Source organism: Siniperca chuatsi, linkage group LG23, assembly GCF_020085105.1.
Source record: "Siniperca chuatsi isolate FFG_IHB_CAS linkage group LG23, ASM2008510v1, whole genome shotgun sequence".
NCBI lineage: Eukaryota > Metazoa > Chordata > Actinopteri > Centrarchiformes > Sinipercidae > Siniperca > Siniperca chuatsi.
Window position 1 is genome coordinate 137773 of NC_058064.1, and position 19584 is coordinate 157356.

Sequence of the window (19584 nt, forward strand, 5' to 3'; positions counted from 1 at the left end):
TTGAAACCTAATTTTTATGTAATTGTCATAACATCAATAATCTGAGCGTGAAAAGGATCTAAAACATTTTCTTGTACCGAGAAACTTGTCTTGTTTATTACAAAATGCTTTTAATACAAAATCTACGCATGTCGTGTTCAAATCCAGCTGATCTGTTAAAACAAAATGTTCTGTATAACTAAATAAATATGCAAATATTTTATCAACATTTGCACCTTATACTTGATTTTAGCTTCAAGAGGTTCTGAAGCGGAAATCGCTCAGTTCAACAAAAAATCTGTCAAACAGGAAGCAGCTGAGAAGAAAAAAAAAACCTTTATTGCATCATCGTCTCTGCTTCTTCTTCACATTGTTAAGGAATGACGAGGCCTTCAGGATCGGCTCTGTGGAATCAGTAATAAGACGACCAGGTGACTGGCTCCTGTCATAAACCCCGCCCCCTGCCCACAGGTGCACTGTCACCTGTAGTTAGTCCCGCCCCCGGCCCACAGGTGCACTGTCACCTGTAGTTAGTCCCGCCCCCGGCCCACAGGTGCACTGTCACCTGTAGTTAGTCCCGCCCCCTGCCCACAGGTGCACTGTAAGCCCCGCCCCTCCTCTTCATTGACATCCTGTCACATGATTCTGAGTTAAAACATGCGGATTAAAAGAAAAAAACAGATCTAACAAACATCTGCAGGGAGAACAGAAGAAGAAGAGGATGATGGGAAATCAAAGTGAGCTCAGAGTCCATGACATCACTTCCTCCTACAGACAGACACATTTATAATTTAAAAAAAAAAACAACAAAAAAACAGTCCTGTGAAACTCTCCTCCTCTTCCTCCTCTTCAGCATCAGTTTGTACACGGTGACATCAGTCTGCTGCTTCCTGTTTCCTGTCAGGTGGTCTAACGTTTTGACAGCTCATTGGACAGCCAGTCCAGACCCTCATACAGACCAGTACCCTGAGTGGCACAGGTGGCCTGGACGTGCCACTGAGGAGACAGAAACAGACAGGTAACACTGTGATTAGACACACCTGAACAGGTGGGCCCGGTTCTTTATATGTGCATTAACTAACCAGACTAACATGCTGTCATCAGACCACAATGATCTACAATGATCCAGGGAACCATCATCCAGATGGTTTCCTTCTTTATCAGAATCAGAAATGCTTTATTGATCCCCGAAGGGAAATCTTTAAAGTCTGAAGGTTGATTTCATTTGCATTAACAGTGCGCTCTTATTTTGAAATAAAGGCAACATGAGTAGAGAGCTGAAACAATGATCAGCGCTCGTCTGATTGGCTCAGCGCTGGTCATGTGATTGCTGTTAAGCGAGGTAGTATGTAGGGAAGTCTCCCAGAATGCACTGGGTGTTTCTGCTGTTCTGCCCACAGGTGTGGAGAGGAAGCAGCGTAGCGGACGGCGACAGACGGCCGGCAGCAAAGAGCCGAAACAACGTGAAACGCCGCCTCCTCATCTCTGCACGTGTGCAGTACCGATCGATCGGGCACGATGTAACTTTGAGCAACATTAAGAACTTTGCGATCTTGTAAACTATTTAATCTCAAAGACATTCGGGGTTTCTGGGGGGGGCGTTAGCATAAGAACACGCCGTTACTTAACTTCCTCCGAGGTGAAGAAATCAACTACATTATGTGAACGGAACCTGTCAACAACATGTTAGTCTGGATTACTTAAACCAGGTTTAAACAGCAGGACCCCGTGTGTGTGTGTAGTATATAGATGTATTGACTGACGTATTGATTATTGAGATGTATTGATCCTTACAGTTCTGCTGCGCAGGCTGTGCAGACCCAGTTTGTCGGTGAGTTCACTGACTCCCATGGCGTTGGGAAGATCCTGTTTGTTAGCAAACACCAGAAGAACCGCCTCCTTCAGCTCGTCCTCCTGGATCTACAGAGAGAGAGTCATGTGACTGATGACATCATGATCTACAGAGAGAGTCATGTGACTGATGACATCATGATCTACAGAGAGAGTCATGTGACTGATGACATCATGGATCTACAGAGAGAGAGTCATGTGACTGATGACATCATGGATCTACAGAGAGAGAGAGTCATGTGACTGATGATCATGTTTCCACTGGAGCTCTGTTAACGGCGTCGTCTCACTGCGTCCTCTTCTTCTGCGCTGCTTTAATGGCAGCGGCTGGAGGATCAGCTCCACCGGCCAATGAGCTCGTGTTCACACATAAAGGGACATAAATGGACGTCTGGTGACGTCAAAGCTCCCGCAGACTTCCTCGCTTCTGAAACGTGCCGGGGGTTTGCAGTTACTCACCATCTTAGAGAGTTCCTCAGCAGACTCTGCTACTCTCTCTCTGTCATTACTGTCCACCACAAAGATCAGACCCTACACGGGAAACACAGAGGTCAGAGGTCACGCACAACAACAGGTCCCGCGCTTCGCATCCTCAGAAACATCGACGGCAGTTTCAGCTGCTCGTCAGTATAAACCGTCACCTTATATTATATAGTTCAGATCATATATATCATATCATAGAGTTTGTCTGGAGGGAAAACTTCTGTCAAATCATATTTCAGCACAGGCTCACAGAGGTGTTCAGATCAAACACCTGCTGGTTCTGGTTCTGGTTCTGCTCTTGATTTCAGGTCCAGAGATTTTTTATGATTGTACTTGATTTAATAGTTTTGTGTTGGACTCAGATCCTCTTTGACCATCATGTGTTAAGACTAAAGACGACCCGTGTGTTCTGGTTCTGCCTCTGTACCTGTGTGTCCTGGTCTTGGTTCAGTACCTGTGTGTCCTGGTTCTGCCTCTGTACCTGTGTGTCCTGGTCTTGGTTCACTACCTGTGTGTTCCGGTTCTGCCTCTGTACCTGTGTGTCCTGGTCTTGGTTCAGTACCGGTGTGTTCTGGTTCTGCCTCAGTACCTGTGTGTCCTGGTCTTGGTTCAGTACCTGTGTGTTCTGGTTCTGTCTCTGTACCTGTGTGTCCTGGTCTTGGTTCAGTACCTGTGTGTTCTGGTTCTGCCTCTGTACCTGTGTGTCCTGGTCTTGGTTCAGTACCTGTGTGTTCTGGTTCTGTCTCTGTACCTGTGTGTTCCGGTCTTGGTTCAGTACCTGTGTGTTCTGGTCTTGGTTCAGTACCTGTGTGTTCTGGTTCTGCCTCTCTACCTGTGTGTTCTGGTCTTGGTTCAGTACCTGTGTGTTCTGGTTCTGCCTCTGTACCTGTGTGTTCTGGTTCTGCCTCAGTACCTGTGTGTCCTGGTCTTGGTTCAGTACCTGTGTGTTCTGGTTCTGCCTCAGTACCTGTGTGTCCTGGTCTTGGTTCAGTACCTGTGTGTTCTGGTTCTGCCTCAGTACCTGTGTGTCCTGGTCTTGGTTCAGTACCTGTGTGTCCTGGTTCTGCCTCTCTACCTGTGTGTTCTGGTTCTGCCTCTGTACCTGTGTGTTCTGGTTCTGCCTCTCTACCTGTGTGTTCTGGTTCTGCCTCAGTACCTGTGTGTCCTGGTCTTGGTTCAGTACCTGTGTGTTCTGGAAGTAGTGTCTCCACAGAGGTCTGATCTTGTCCTGACCGCCGACGTCCCAAACTGTGAAACAGATGTTCTTGTACTCGACCGTCTCCACATTAAAACCTGAACACAAACACAGAAGTTGTTCTCAGCCGTTTGTTCGAGGCGGCAGATGATGTCCAGTCGTTGCTCCGACGTGCTTTGAGTCGACAAATCAGCGTGATGTAAATGTGACGAAACCTTTTCATGAATCAGCTTCATGAGTCTGAACCAACAGCTCGGCTGATTGAACAGTGATGGAAGTTAATAATGACTTTTGATTGATGGTTTCCTGTTTGCATCTACTGCTGAAGTCCTGTCGTCTGTCACGTATTAAGTCACTGCACTGAAATTTATTTCAGTCTGTAAAACAGTTCAACAGAAAACAAACACAACAGATCCCTACTATACCACTACAGCAATATACTATACCACTACTACAGTAATATACTATACCACTACTACAGTAATATACTATACCACCACTACTACTACAGTAATATACTATACCACTACAGCAATATACTATACCGCTACAGCAATATACTATACCACTACTACAGTAATATACTATTCCACTACAGCAATATACTATACCACTACTACAGTAATATACTATACCACTACAGCAATATACTATACCACTACTACAGTAATATACTATACCACTACAGCAATATACTATACCACTACAGTAATATACTATACCACCACTACTACTACAGTAATATACTATACCACTACTACAGTAATATACTATACCACTACTACAGTAATATACTATTCCACTACAGCAATATACTATACCACTACTACAGTAATATACTATACCACTACAGCAATATACTATACCACTACTACAGTAATATACTATACCACTACAGCAATATACTATACCACTACTACAGTAATATACTATACCACTACAGCAATATACTATACCACTACTACAGTAATATACTATTCCACTACAGCAATATACTATACCACTACTACAGTAATATACTATACCACTACAGCAATATACTATACCACTACTACAGTAATATACTATACCACTACAGCAATATACTATACCACTACAGTAATATACTATACCACCACTACTACTACAGTAATATACTATACCACTACTACAGTAATATACTATACCACTACTACAGTAATATACTATTCCACTACAGCAATATACTATACCACTACAGCAATATACTATACCACCACTACTACTACAGCAATATACTATACCACTACAGCAATATACTATACCACTACTACTCCAGCAATATACTATACCACCACTACTACAGTAATATACTATTCCACTACAGCAATATGCTATACCACCACTACTACAGTAATATACTATACCACTACAGCAATATACTATACCACTACTACTACAGCAATATACTATACCGCTACAGCAATATACTATACCACCACTACTACTACAGCAATATACTATACCACTACAGCAATATACTATTCCACTACAGCAATATACTATACCGCTACAGCAATATACTATACCACTACTACTACAGTAATATACTATACCACTACAGTAATATACTATACCGCTACAGCAATATACTATACCGCTACTACTACTACAGCAATATACTATACCACTACAGCAATATACTATTCCACTACAGCAATATACTATACCGCTACAGCAATATACTATACCACTACTACTACAGTAATATACTATACCACTACAGTAATATACTATACCGCTACAGCAATATACTATACCACCACTACTACTACAGCAATATACTATACCACTACTACAGTAATATACTATACCACTACTACAGCAATATACTATACCACTACTACTACAGTAATATACTATACCACTACAGCAATATACTATACCACTACTACTACAGCAATATACTATACCGCTACAGCAATATACTATACCACCACTACTACTACAGCAATATACTATTCCACTACAGCAATATACTATACCGCTACAGCAATATACTATACCACTACTACTACAGTAATATACTATACCACTACAGTAATATACTATACCGCTACAGCAATATACTATACCGCTACTACTACAGCAATATGCTATACCACTACAGCAATATACTATACCGCTACTACTACAGCAATATACTATACCACTACAGTAATATACTATACCGCTACAGCAATATACTATACCGCTACTACTACAGCAATATGCTATACCACTACAGCAATATACTATACCGCTACTACTACAGCAATATACTATACCGCTACAGCAATATACTATACCGCAACAGCAATATACTATACCGCAACAGCAATATACTATACCGCTACAGCAATATACTATACCGCTACAGCAATATACTATACCACTACAGCAATATACTATACCGCAACAGCAATATACTATACCGCTACAGCAATATACTATACCGCTACAGCAATATACTATACCGCAACAGCAATATACTATTCCACTACAGCAATATACTATACCGCTACAGCAATATACTATACCGCTACAGCAATATACTATTCCACTACAGCAATATACTATTCCACTACTACTACAGTAATATACTACTACAGTAATATACTATACCGCTACAGTAATATACTACTACAGCAATATACTATACCACCACTACTACAGTAATATACTACTACAGTAATATACCACTACAGTAATATACCACCACCACTACAGTAATATACTACTACAGTAATATACTATACCACTACAGTAATATACCACCACCACTACAGTAATATACTACTACAGTAATATACTACTACAGTAATATACTATACCACTACAGTAATATACTACTACAGTAATATACTACTACAGTAATATACTATACCGCTACAGTAATATACTACTACAGCAATATACTATACCACTACTACTACAGTAATATACTACTACAGTAATATACCACTACAGTAATATACCACCACCACTACAGTAATATACTACTACAGTAATATACTATACCACTACAGTAATATACCACCACCACTACAGTAATATACTACTACAGTAATATACTATACCACTACAGTAATATACTACTACAGTAATATACTACTACAGTAATATACTACTACAGTAATATACTATACCGCTACAGCAATATACTATACCACTACAGCAATATACTATACCACTACTACTACAGTAATATACTACTACAGTAATATACTACTACAGTAATATACCACTACAGTAATATACTATACCACTACAGTAATATACCACTACAGTAATATACCACTACAGTAATATACCACTACAGTAATATACTATACCACTACAGTAATATACCACTACAGTAATATACTATACCACTACAGTAATATACTACTACAGTAATATACCACTACAGTAATATACTACTACAGTAATATACTATACCACTACAGTAATATACTATACCGCTACAGTAATATACCACTACAGTAATATACTATACCACTACAGTAATATACCACTACAGTAATATACCACTACAGTAATATACTATACCACTACAGTAATATACTACTACAGTAATATACCACTACAGTAATATACTACTACAGTAATATACTACTACAGTAATATACCACTACAGTAATATACTACTACAGTAATATACCACTACAGTAATATACTACTACAGTAATATACTACTACAGTAATATACCACTACAGTAATATACCACTACAGTAATATACTATACCGCTACTACTACAGTAATATACTATACCACTACAGTAATATACCACTACAGTAATATACTATACCACTACAGTAATATACTATACCGCTACAGTAATATACTACTACAGTAATATACTATACTACTACAGTAATATACTATACTACTACAGTAATATACTACTACAGTAATATACCACTACAGTAATATACCACTACAGTAATATACCACTACAGTAATATACTATACCACTACAGTAATATACCACTACAGTAATATACTATACCACCACTACTACAGTAATATACTACTACAGTAATATACCACCACCGCTACAGTAATATACCACTACAGTAATATACCACTACAGTAATATACCACTACAGTAATATACTATACCACTACTACTACAGTAATATACTACTACAGTAATATACTATACCGCTACAGTAATATACTACTACAGTAATATACCACTACAGTAATATACCACTACAGTAATATACCACTACAGTAATATACTATACCGCTACAGTAATATACCACTACAGTAATATACCACTACAGTAATATACTATACCACTACAGTAATATACCACTACAGAAATATACCACTACAGTAATATACCACTACAGTAATATACTACTCCAGTAATATACCACTACAGTAATATACCACTACAGTAATATACTATACCACTACAGTAATATACCACTACAGTAATATACCACTACAGAAATATACCACTACAGTAATATACTATACCACTACAGTAATATACTACTCCAGTAATATACCACTACAGTAATATACCACTACAGTAATATACTATACCACTACAGTAATATACCACTACAGTAATATACTATACCACTACAGTAATATACTATACCACTACAGTAATATACTACTACAGTAATATACCACTACAGTAATATACTATACCACTACAGTAATATACTATACCACTACAGTAATATACTATACCGCTACAGTAATATACCACTACAGTAATATACTATACCACTACAGTAATATACCACTACAGTAATATACCACTACAGTAATATACTATACCACTACAGTAATATACTACTACAGTAATATACTACTACAGTAATATACCACTACAGTAATATACTACTACAGTAATATACTACTACAGTAATATACTATACCACTACAGTAATATACTACTACAGTAATATACCACTACAGTAATATACTATACCACTACAGTAATATACTATACCACTACAGTAATATACTACTACAGTAATATACCACTACAGTAATATACTATACCACTACAGTAATATACTACTACAGTAATATACCACTACAGTAATATACTATACCGCTACAGTAATATACTACTACAGTAATATACTATACCGCTACAGTAATATACCACTACAGTAATATACCACTACAGTAATATACCACTACAGTAATATACTATACCACTACAGTAATATACCACTACAGTAATATACTATACCACTACAGTAATATACCACTACAGAAATATACCATACCACTACAGTAATATACTACTCCAGTAATATACCACTACAGTAATATACCACTACAGTAATATACTATACCACTACAGTAATATACTACTACAGTAATATACCACTACAGTAATATACTATACCACTACAGTAATATACTACTACAGTAATATACTACTACAGTAATATACTATACCGCTACTACTACAGTAATATACTATACCACTACAGTAATATACCACTACAGTAATATACTATACCACTACAGTAATATACTACTACAGTAATATACTATACCACTACAGTAATATACTATACCGCTACAGTAATATACTACTACAGTAATATACTATACTACTACAGTAATATACCACTACAGTAATATACCACTACAGTAATATACTATACCACCACTACTACAGTAATATACTACTACAGTAATATACCACTACAGTAATATACTATACCACCACTACTACAGTAATATACTACTACAGTAATATACCACCACCACTACAGTAATATACCACTACAGTAATATACCACTACAGTAATATACTATACCACTACAGTAATATACCACTACAGTAATATACTATACCACCACTACTACAGTAATATACTACTACAGTAATATACCACCACCACTACAGTAATATACCACTACAGTAATATACCACTACAGTAATATACTATACCACTACAGTAATATACCACTACAGTAATATACTATACCACCACTACTACAGTAATATACTACTACAGTAATATACCACCACCGCTACAGTAATATACCACTACAGTAATATACCACTACAGTAATATACTATACCACTACAGTAATATACCACTACAGTAATATACTATACCACTACAGTAATATACTACTACAGTAATATACCACTACAGTAATATACTACTACAGTAATATACTACTACAGTAATATACTATACCGCTACTACTACAGTAATATCACCGACTCCTCTCTGCAGTACAGGATTTATATCATAACTTTAACTTTTAGTGCATGTGAGGCCGATAAACGTTTGCTTTGATAATTTAGGTGCATTTTAATATTAAAAACAGATAAATCAATAATGCCAATAATAATAACGAGCTGCAGCAGCATGTGACTATAATGTGTCCGATCTCTTTATTTCAGTCTTTTATCATCAGTCAGTTTGATATCAGAGCAGCAAACAGCTGCCGACACACAGCTGATACAAACACACACGAACCTGTCTGAAACAAACACTCTAAAGAGCCTTTTATCACCTGATCACAGCACTTTCACACGATCCCGTGTCTGATTGATTATTTACCGATAGTTGGGATGGTGGTGACGATCTCTCCGAGCTTCAGCTTGTAGAGGATCGTTGTTTTTCCAGCTGCGTCCAAACCGACTGAAACAAGACGAAACATCACACTTCAACCACAGAAAACTGACTTTAACAGTCTTTAGACGGCTTCACATTTACTACATTTAAAACTACTTTTAATTTGAAGTTTGATTGCAGAGATAACGTGTTAAAACGTCGTTAAACTGAAGCTGACAGACAGTTAAACGTCTCCTTCAGACTGCGTTAGCCCTGACCGTTAGCCTCTGGCGGCTAGCTGTGTTAGCTTCTATTTCTAATATATTCTGTTAAGGCTGGAGTTTCAGTTCAACCGTCCGGGACTTAATAACTGAGAACAGGATACAATAGGTCTGTCTGAACATTAGCATCAGACTGCAGAGATCGTTTTCAGCCGCCGCCGGTCCCTGGCCGGTCAGCCTCGGAGCTAGTTAGCATAGCCGCGGAGCTCACCCATCAGTATCCTCATCTGCTTCTTCCCGAAGAACTTGGAGAACAGAGACGAGATCGTCAAACCCATTTTTATTAAAAAATGTCCCGGTTCAGCGGCGGGTGGATTAAAACCCTGACGGGGGAGAATGTCAGCCGGTTAGTCCGGGAGAAGCTGCTGGTCAGAGCCGCAGAAGAGACGGGGAACGGGTAGAGAAGAACCGGAGATGAGAGAAGTGGGCGCAGCTCCTCCTCGGTGCCACGTCCAGGCCAACGCGGAATAATTGACGTCATTTCTTTGAAAAAACTTTATCAAAACATAAAGGACACTGCTGCGTTCGTAGTCTGTGGAAAACACGGGACCTTTAGTCATCAAACATGGTTTTGTTTTTCAATGGCGTCTTCAACTCTAATTGTTTTGCATCTTCAGAATCAGCTTTATTGGCCAAGTATGTGTACATATACAAGGAATTTGACTCCGATTTTTCGTTGAGTGAAAATACATTTAGTCAGACTGGTTATTGCACTTTAATTGAATTGAATAATTGAACAAACCAAAGGTCTTTCATCGAGTGTTAATTTGGATTGTGTCTTTTTCCTGAAAGTCGTGAACGCAGCATCAGAATCCCGCCTCCTCCTCCTCCAGTTCCGGTTTAGACCAACATGGCGGCTGTTCGCTGACAGCCAGCAGCTCTTCAGATTAAACTCCGAGTTTATATTAATATATACAGTTTTCTAATGAAATACATCAACTCAGAGACATTTTCTGTTTGACTTCAGCTCGTTAAAACCTGCAGTGTGTCTGTAACTCTGCTGACGGCTGTTCACCAGGTAAGAACCGGATAAAACTCGGAGATTGGAAATAAACGTCGAATTTTAAACACTAAAATGAGTGTGCTTCGGTTAACTTCAGTCTAAACCGACAAACTTCATAATGCGCACGGATTCACGTGTTTGTGCTCTTTCAGTGTCACATATGTAACTTCAGTTAAATCACACTGGAATTTAAATTAAGGCGTGAGAGATATTGAACCTATAGGACAAAACAACAAAACCTCGTTCTCATTGTCTGCTGTTTCTCTAAATGTGTCAGATTTTCGGTTTTTCTGTGTTTTATCTCAGTAAACTGAATCTTTTTGAGTTTTGGAAACAAGACATTTGAAGACCAAACTGTGGTTGCCATTGTTGGATGTATGGACACTGCTTTCTGACATTTTATAGATCAAATGATTAATCAAGTCATAAAAAACTAAGATTGACTGATAAATAACAATTTCAAAATTCACATTTCTAGAAGGATTTTTACTTTCTCAGACTGTTTAATGTGAATATTTGATCTGACCACCAGGTTGGAAAGCACTGGAGCAACGTGTTGGATGTTAATTCTCCTCTTTCAGTCTTATTTAATGTCGCTTACAAAACTAAAACACCACTGAAACGACTAAAGTAGAATATCTACATGTCGATAAAGTTATTTATCAAGTAAACTGAAAAAGTTAGGGCTCTAACAAACAATTATTTTGATTATCGATTAACCTGTTGATCATTTTTTAATTAGTAATTTATTCTATAAATGTGAGAAAATGGTTAAAAGTGACGTCCAACCAAAAGTCCAAAAAGATGTTCGAGTTTTATTTAAAATAATATAAAACGCAGAAAAACTTTTCGGGGAAAATGACTTAAATGATTAGTCAGTTATTAAAATTGTTGCAGATTAATTTTCTGTCGATCGACTAATCGATTAATCAGTTAATATTTCAGCTATAATTAGCATAGGATGTTGGTATTGAACATGAGTTTTGTCATTGTAAATGACAACGATGTTAATCGTCATTCACTGTTATTTTATTTTTCTTGTTGTGAAGCACTTTGTACTTTGTTTTGATAAGTGCTCTATAAATAAAGTTTTATTATTATTATTATTTATTAATTACTCATTAAAAAGGTTCTGCAGTAATAAAGTCATGACTGAAGGTAATGAAACACGGCCGGTGTATGAAACAGTCCACCTGCTTTGTTTTGTTCATGTTTGCAGTTTTCTGAAGGGAATGTGTCTCTTTTCAGAAACCAATAAACCCAGTTTGAGTTCTCACCATGATCAGACCCAGATGAACCAGTTCTGGTCCTGCATGGTGATGGATCCGGTCTGACCGACCCTGGTAGACCACTGGAGTCATGGAGAAGTTCGGGATGAGTTTCGGGGGTGGTCCCAGCAGGAAGGATTTGCTGGACACCATCGAGTCCCAGAAGAAGCAGCTGGTCCAGTACCAGACCCGCTTCAAGGACGTGGTCCAGGCCTATAAGAGTCTTCTGAAGGAGAAGGAGGCTCTGGAGGCCAGTCTAAAGGTCCTAACAGTGACCCAGGAGGTGGACCTGAACCAGCAGGGCCAGGACACCGTCACCTCGGACCTCCTAGAGGATGGCTGCTCGCTGCACAGCGAGGACAGCGTGGACACGGCGGCATCTGTGGACACGCCCAGTGAGACCACCAGGGGAGACCAGAGTGAGGAGGACCAGGGAGAATCAGGAGGAAAGTCCAGCTCAATGGTGCGTTTTTAAACGTTTAGTGACCGAAATGTCATCAAGCGAACAGTGAACACATCCAATTTAATTTTCTACACATAAATAAACCAACTCAAGAACAAATGAACAAAGAAACAAGTGCAACTAGAGCGCAATGTGAGTGCGAACACGACAAGAGCAAGAAAAACTCGACTAGAGCTCAACGAGAGCGTGACGAACTCGACTAACGGGCGACGAAACAGTGACGAACTCGACCAGAGCGCGACGAACTCGACCAGAGTGCGACAAACTCGACCAGAGCGCGACGAAACAGTGACGAACCCGACCAGAGCGTGACGAACTCGACTAACAGGCGACGAAACAGTGACGAACTCGACCAGAGCGCGACGAACTCGACCAGAGCGCGACGAACTCGACCAGAGCGCGACGAACTCGACTAACAGGCGACGAAACAGTGACGAACTCGACCAGAGCGCGACGAACTCGACCAGAGCGCGACGAACTCGACTAACAGGCGACGAAACAGTGACGAACTCGACCAGAGCGCGACGAACTCGACCAGAGCGCGACGAACTCGACCAGAGCGTGACGAACTCGACCAGAGCGCGACGAACTCGACTAACAGGCGACGAACTCGACTAACAGGCGACGAAACAGTGACGAACTCGACCAGAGCGCGACGAACTCGACCAGAGCGCGACGAACTCGACTAACAGGCTACTTAACTCGACTAACAGGCTTACTAAACAGTGACGAACTCGACCAGAGCGCGACGAACTCGACCAGAGCGCGATTTAACTCGACCAGAGCGCGACGAACTCGACCAGAGCGCGACGAACTCGACTAACAGGCTACTAACTCGACTAACAGGCGACTAAACAGCGCACTTAACTCGACCAGAGCGCGACGAACTCGACTAACAGGCTACTAAACAGTGACGAACTCTCGACCAGAGCGCGACGAACTCGACCAGAGCGCGACGAACTCGACTAACAGGCGATTTAAACAGTGACGAACTCGACCAGAGTGCGACAAACTCGACCAGAGCGCGACGAACTCGACCAGAGCGCGACGAACTCGACCAGAGCGCGACGAACTCGACCAGAGCGCGACAAACTCGACTAACAGGCGACGAAACAGTGACGAACTCGACCAGAGCGCGATTTAACTCGACTAACAGGCGACGAAACAGTGACGAACTCGACCAGAGCGTGACGAACTCGACCAGAGCGCGACAAACTCGACCAGAGCGCGACGAACTCGACCAGAGCGCGACGAACTCGACCAGAGCGCGACGAACTCGACCAGAGCGCGACGAACTCGACTAACAGGCGACGAAACAGTGACGAACTCGACCAGAGCGCGACGAACTCGACCAGAGCGCGACGAACTCGACTAACAGGCGACGAAACAGTGACGAACTCGACCAGAGTGCGACGAACTCGACCAGAGCGCGACGAACTCGACTAACAGGCGACGAAACAGTGACGAACTCGACCAGAGCGCGACGAACTCGACCAGAGCGCGACGAACTCGACTAACAGGCGACGAAACAGTGACGAACTCGACCAGAGTGCGGCGAACTCGACCAGAGCGCGACGAACTCGACTAACAGGCGACTAAACAGTGACGAACTCGACCAGAGTGCGGACGAACTCGACCAGAGCGCGACGAACTCGACTAACAGGCGACTAAACAGTGACGAACTCGACCAGAGTGCGATTTAACTCGACCAGAGTGCGATTTAACTCGACCAGAGCGCGACGAACTCGACTAACAGGCGACTAAACAGTGACGAACTCGACCAGAGCGCGACGAACTCGACTAACAGGCTATTTAAACAGTGACGAACTCGACCAGAGCGCGACGAACTCGACCAGAGCGCGACGAACTCGACCAGAGCGCGACGAACTCGACCAGAGCGCGACGAACTCGACCAGAGCGCGACGAACTCGACTAACAGGCGACGAAACAGTGACGAACTCGACCAGAGCGCGAGGAGAGCGTGACGAACTCGACCAGAGCGTGACGAACTCGACCAGAGCGTGACGAACATGACTAGAGCATGCAGAGAACATGACGAACTTGACGAACTCGACCAGAGCGCGAGGAGAGCGTGACGAACTCGACTAGATAGAGACAGATGCAAATAGCAGGTGACTAGAGGGCGACGGGAGTGCGAACAATGCGACAGGACTGAGGTGTCGTGCGAAGTCGTACTTTCTGACGCTGCAGTGAAGATGTTGGCGGCAGTTTAACGTGGTGATTTCTTCCTGCAGCCCCTGAGGTCCGACCCGGATGCCGACGGCTCAGAGAGCAGCAGCGTGGGGGCAGAGCGGCAGCTACAGGCCACTCCCCCTCCCAGTGCAGACGCGGACCGCCGAGTCGCCCAGCGGAGGAGCCAACTGAGCACGCTCACCAACGCCCTGGCCACAGTGACGCACGAGAAGTCTCGGATGGAGGCGAGTTTCCAGGCCGACAAGCGTCAGCTGAAGCAGGAGGTGGAGGAGCTGCAGGACCGCCTGGTCACTGTGACGACGCAGCAGGAGGCGGAGCTGCGCACCCTGCAGCAGCATCTGGCCGAGAGCCGCGCTCGCATCATCACGCAGCAGCACGAGAGGGAGCAGGAGCAGGGAGACCACGTCCAGCAGCTGCGAGAGCTGCAGAGGATCCTGCAGCAGGAGAGAGACTTGCGACAGGATGCAGAGCTCCGCCTACAGGACGCCAATGCCGCACTCCTCATGACATCACAGGCCGTGGACCGGGGGGCGGAGTTGGAGGTTCACCTGAACAAGGTGAGGGAGGAGAGAGACGAGCTGAGGAGGAGGCTGCAAGCCGCCGAGGAGGACCAAAAGAAACCAGATCCCAGAGTGGACGAACTGCAGCGAGAGCTAACGAAGCTGAAAAACCACTTACAGCAGCAGTTCCACAGTGAAACCAGGAAGGTAAAACTGAGACCGGAAATAACTAAAACCAGGTCTAAGCTAACTAAAACAGATCCACATCGAGACCAGGAAGGTAAAGACTAACTAAAGCCAGGTCTAAACTAACTAAAACAGATCCACATCGAGACCAGGAAGGTAAAGACTAACTAAAGCCAGGTCTAAACTAACTAAAACAGATCCACATCGAGACCAGGAAGGTAAAGACTAACTAAAGCCAGGTCTAAGCTAAACACGGTTGAAATGTAACTAAACTAACAGATCCGGAACAAGATTCAAAAGGTAAGTCTGAGCTTAAATCAAACTAAACTCAGATCCCGACTGAGGCTAGGGAGGTGGGACTGAGACCAGGTCTGACTAAACTCAGGTAACTAACAGACCCAGATCGAGACTAGGGTCCTGTTCTTTGTTCGTGGAGTTATTCGGATTATAATGTCGATGTTATTAAAATGCTTTTGAAGATAGTTTAAAACTCTTTACTCATTTTTCTAACTGAACTACTAGACAGATATACACTGAGACAAAGAAGGTGGGACTGAGACCAGGTCTAACTAAACCCACCTAAACTAAACTAACTTAACAGCTTAACTTAAACTTAGGAAGGTAAAACTAAAGTCAAATCTAACTAAACCCAGCTCAGATTTAAGTGGATAACCTTGTTTGTAAGCTTTCTGATAATCGGAGAACCATGCCGTCTTTAGGTGGAGTGAGAGTCCAACACCGTCTCTCGCAGGTGTGCCCTCAGGTGTAACATGCAGGGAAACACTGTTCAAATTGAAAGGGGTGAGGTTGGAAAGTGACAGAATGCCTCTATAGTCCTTGATTCAGGTGCAGCACCTGCGGCTGTTCGGCAGATGTCGGCAGTGTAAACGCTGTGAAACATCCTCAGCGGCCGGCTGCTGACAGAAACGGGTCGTGTAGGTTCAGGTTCAGGTTCAGGGTTAGGTTCAGGGTTAGGTTCAGGTTTAGGTTCAGGTTCAGGTTCAGGGTTAGGTTCAGGGTTAGGTTCAGGTTTAGGTTCAGGTTTAGGTTCAGGGTTAGGTTCAGGTTCAGGTTCAGGGTTAGGTTTAGGTTCAGGGTTAGGTTCAGGTTTAGGTTTAGGTTCAGGTTCAGGGTTAGGTTTAGGGTTAGGTTTAGGTTCAGGGTTAGGTTCAGGTTTAGGTTCAGGTTCAGGTTTAGGTTCAGGTTCAGGTTAGGTTCAGGGTTAGGTTCAGGTTTAGGTTCAGGTTCAGGGTTAGGTTCAGGGTTAGGTTCAGGTTCAGGGTTAGGTTCAGGTTCAGGGTTAGGTTCAGGGTTAGGTTTAGGTTCAGGGTTAGGTTCAGGGTTAGGTTTAGGTTCAGGGTTAGGTTCAGGTTTAGGTTCAGGTTCAGGTTTAGGTTCAGGTTCAGGGTTAGGTTCAGGGTTAGGTTCAGGTTTAGGTTCAGGTTCAGGGTTAGGTTCAGGGTTAGGTTTAGGTTCAGGGTTAGGTTTAGGTTCAGGGTTAGGTTTAGGTTCAGGTTTAGGTTCAGGTTCAGGTTCAGGGTTAGGTTTAGGTTTAGGTTCAGGGTTAGGTTCAGGTTTAGGTTCAGGTTCAGGTTCAGGGTTAGGTTCAGGGTTAGGTTCAGGGTTAGGTTCAGGGTTAGGTTCAGGTTCAGGTTCAGGGTTAGGTTCAGGTTCAGGGTTAGGTTCAGGGTTAGGTTCAGGGTTAGGTTCAGGGTTAGGTTCAGGTTCAGGGTTAGGAGGCTCATGACTGTTTGTGTATTTGCAGGCGTGCGATGCAGAGGAGCGTGCTCGTGAGCGCGCTCAGGCGGCAGAGATGAGGGTTGCTGGTCTGGAGCAAAGAGTCTCTGAACTCTCGGAGCTGCTGGGTTCCTGTGAGAAGACGAGGCAGAGAGACCAGCAGACCGCTCAGAGACTTCGAGACCGGATCCTGCAGCTCGACACAGAGAACAAAACGCTTGCCATCGCCACCTCCGGCAGGACGACCTCTGACCTCAGCTTGGACGAGTCGCAGCTGGACGTCAGCGTGCTGAAGGAGAAGCTGGAGAAGGTGAAGAAGCTGCTGCTGGCAGCTCAGAGGAACCCGGACCAGAATATCCAGAACCTGGCAGAGACCGCGGCGGAGCTGGGCGAAGACAAAGGCTCGGTGCTGTTCTACCAGCAGGAGCTGCGGCAGCTCAAGGACGAGTTTGAGCGCTACAAGCTGCGAGCGCAGGTGGTGCTGAAGAACAAAAACGCCAAAGATGGCTGCCAGGCGAAGGAGCTGGAGGAGATCCGGGACCAGCTGTCGGAGCTGAAGGAGAAGTACATCAACCTGCGGATCCAGAGCGACGAGGCCGAGGCCCGACACCGCCGCGAGCTGGAGGAGCAGCAGCAGCAGGCGGCGGCGCTGCAGCAGACTCACAGACAGGAAGTGGAGCGGGTGGAGGCGCTGCACCGCGACGACCTGCTGCGACTGGAGGCGGAGCTGCACAAACAGAGAGAGAGAACCATGGCACTGCTGGACGAGAAGGACCAGGAGCTGGAGAGACTGCGGGCCGCCGCGCTCAGCTGCAGCCACGACACCGACAAGATGGCCGCCGACGAGCACGAGTCCGGCCCGGAGAGCGAGGGTGACATCATCAGCCAGGCCCTGCGGCGGACGACGCCCAACGAGCCCACGCTGCTGCTGTACGCCGAGCAGCTGGCTAGGAAGGAGGTGGAGGTGGGCGGCCTGCGGCGGCAGAAGCACCGCCTGGAGGAGGACGTCCACCAGCTGCAGGCGAGGCTCATCACTAACGGAGAGCGACACGACGAGGAGGTGTCAGAGCTGCGAGGACAACTCGACAAACTGATGAGAGATCAGAGCAGAGAGGGCGCCAACATGGAGTACCTGAAGAACGTCATCTACAAGTTCCTGACGCTGCAGGACGCCAGCGGGAGGCAGCAGACGCTCACCGCCATCCTGACCATCCTGCACTTCAGCCCGCAGGAGAAGCACAGCGTCATGAGGCTGCAGGGGGCGACCTGGTGGACCGCCAAGAGGTAATAAAAACACCTGAAGAAGAAACTGTACTGCCTGCGTTTATTACACCAAAGCTCAGACGATATGAAGGGAGCCGTAGTTTCCAGTTTCCTGATGATTATCTGACGTTTAAATTGATAGAAAACTTCATGAAGTTTGGTTTCTATCAGCTGCTCACTGAGCTGAGGTTCTGTCTGAACTGTACGTAGATATGAACAAACGGAAATAAACGAGTGTCACTGAGTAAACTTAAAGAAAACATTACAGAGAAAACTTTGGCTAATGCAGTTCTTCATATATATATATATGTATATATATATGTATATACATATATATATATATATATATCTCTCATATTCTGATATGTATATTTTTGATTCCCTTTTGAAATTAAACATTTTTTCCTGCTTCACAAACTGTTTGGTTCATTCTGAGTTATTGATGATGATATTGATTTCAGGTTGTTCCACATTGTTTTATAGTGGAGGCAACATTTCAACTTTACTCCTCAAAATATTACATTTTTTATCTTAACGTTTTTCTCATAACATTACGAATATTTTTCATAACGTCGTTCATACATCATTGGGATCGATATAT

At 43.2% G+C, this 19584-nt stretch overlaps 3 protein-coding genes across 4 annotated transcripts; 1 reads left to right on the top strand and 2 right to left on the bottom strand.

Annotated features, from left to right (window-relative positions):
* Nucleotides 1–296: 296 nt before the first annotated feature.
* On the bottom strand, nt 297–10825 carry LOC122870902 (ADP-ribosylation factor 4). Its single transcript, XM_044185243.1, has 6 exons — nt 10561–10825; nt 10075–10155; nt 3497–3606; nt 2290–2361; nt 1774–1899; nt 297–975 (listed from the first exon to the last, which is right to left on the bottom strand). The coding sequence occupies exons 1-6, from the start codon at nt 10625–10627 to the stop codon at nt 889–891; spliced, it is 543 nt and encodes a 180-aa protein (XP_044041178.1). The 5' UTR covers nt 10628–10825; the 3' UTR covers nt 297–888.
* Nucleotides 10826–10983: 158 nt separating this feature from the next.
* gcc1 (GRIP and coiled-coil domain containing 1) lies at nt 10984–19260 on the top strand. Its single transcript, XM_044185238.1, has 4 exons — nt 10984–11367; nt 12601–13083; nt 15339–16004; nt 17749–19260. The coding sequence occupies exons 2-4, from the start codon at nt 12712–12714 to the stop codon at nt 19006–19008; spliced, it is 2298 nt and encodes a 765-aa protein (XP_044041173.1). The 5' UTR covers nt 10984–11367; nt 12601–12711; the 3' UTR covers nt 19009–19260.
* On the bottom strand, nt 14022–15332 carry LOC122870900. 2 transcript variants are annotated; one of them, XM_044185242.1, is made up of 4 exons: nt 14937–15332; nt 14552–14628; nt 14325–14520; nt 14022–14264 (listed from the first exon to the last, which is right to left on the bottom strand). In XM_044185242.1, exons 1-4 carry the CDS (start codon nt 15135–15137, stop codon nt 14181–14183), a joined length of 558 nt encoding a protein of 185 aa, XP_044041177.1. In that variant the 5' UTR covers nt 15138–15332; the 3' UTR covers nt 14022–14180. The 2 variants fall into 2 exon arrangements, with proteins under 2 accessions (XP_044041177.1, XP_044041176.1); XM_044185241.1 differs by having other exon boundaries at nt 14022–14520.
* Nucleotides 19261–19584: the final 324 nt, after the last annotated feature.

Bases quoted from the DNA above. Each gene is read 5' to 3' on its own strand.
- LOC122870902 (XM_044185243.1), bottom strand. From the start codon at position 10,627: ATGGGTTTGACGATCTCGTCTCTGTTCTCCAAGTTCTTCGGGAAGAAG. The intron at 3,607-10,074 runs GTAAATAATCAA...GTTTGTGTTCAG, and splicing joins CACCACCATCCCAACTATCG to GTTTTAATGTGGAGACGGTC. The intron at 2,362-3,496 runs GTACTGAACCAA...TTTCCCGTGTAG, and splicing joins ACTACTTCCAGAACACACAG to GGTCTGATCTTTGTGGTGGA.
- gcc1 (XM_044185238.1), top strand. From the start codon at position 12,712: ATGGAGAAGTTCGGGATGAGTTTCGGGGGTGGTCCCAGCAGGAAGGAT. The intron at 13,084-15,338 runs GTGCGTTTTTAA...TTCTTCCTGCAG, and splicing joins GAGGAAAGTCCAGCTCAATG to CCCCTGAGGTCCGACCCGGA. The intron at 16,005-17,748 runs GTAAAACTGAGA...GTGTATTTGCAG, and splicing joins TCCACAGTGAAACCAGGAAG to GCGTGCGATGCAGAGGAGCG.
- LOC122870900 (XM_044185241.1), bottom strand. From the start codon at position 15,137: ATGTTCTCTGCATGCTCTAGTCATGTTCGTCACGCTCTGGTCGAGTTC. The intron at 14,629-14,936 runs GTCGAGTTCGTC...CGCCGCACTCTG, and splicing joins GTCGAGTTCGTCGCGCTCTG to GTCGAGTTCGTCACTGTTTC. The intron at 14,521-14,551 runs TTCGTCACTGTT...CTGTTAGTCGAG, and splicing joins TTCGTCGCGCTCTGGTCGAG to TTCGTCGCGCTCTGGTCGAG.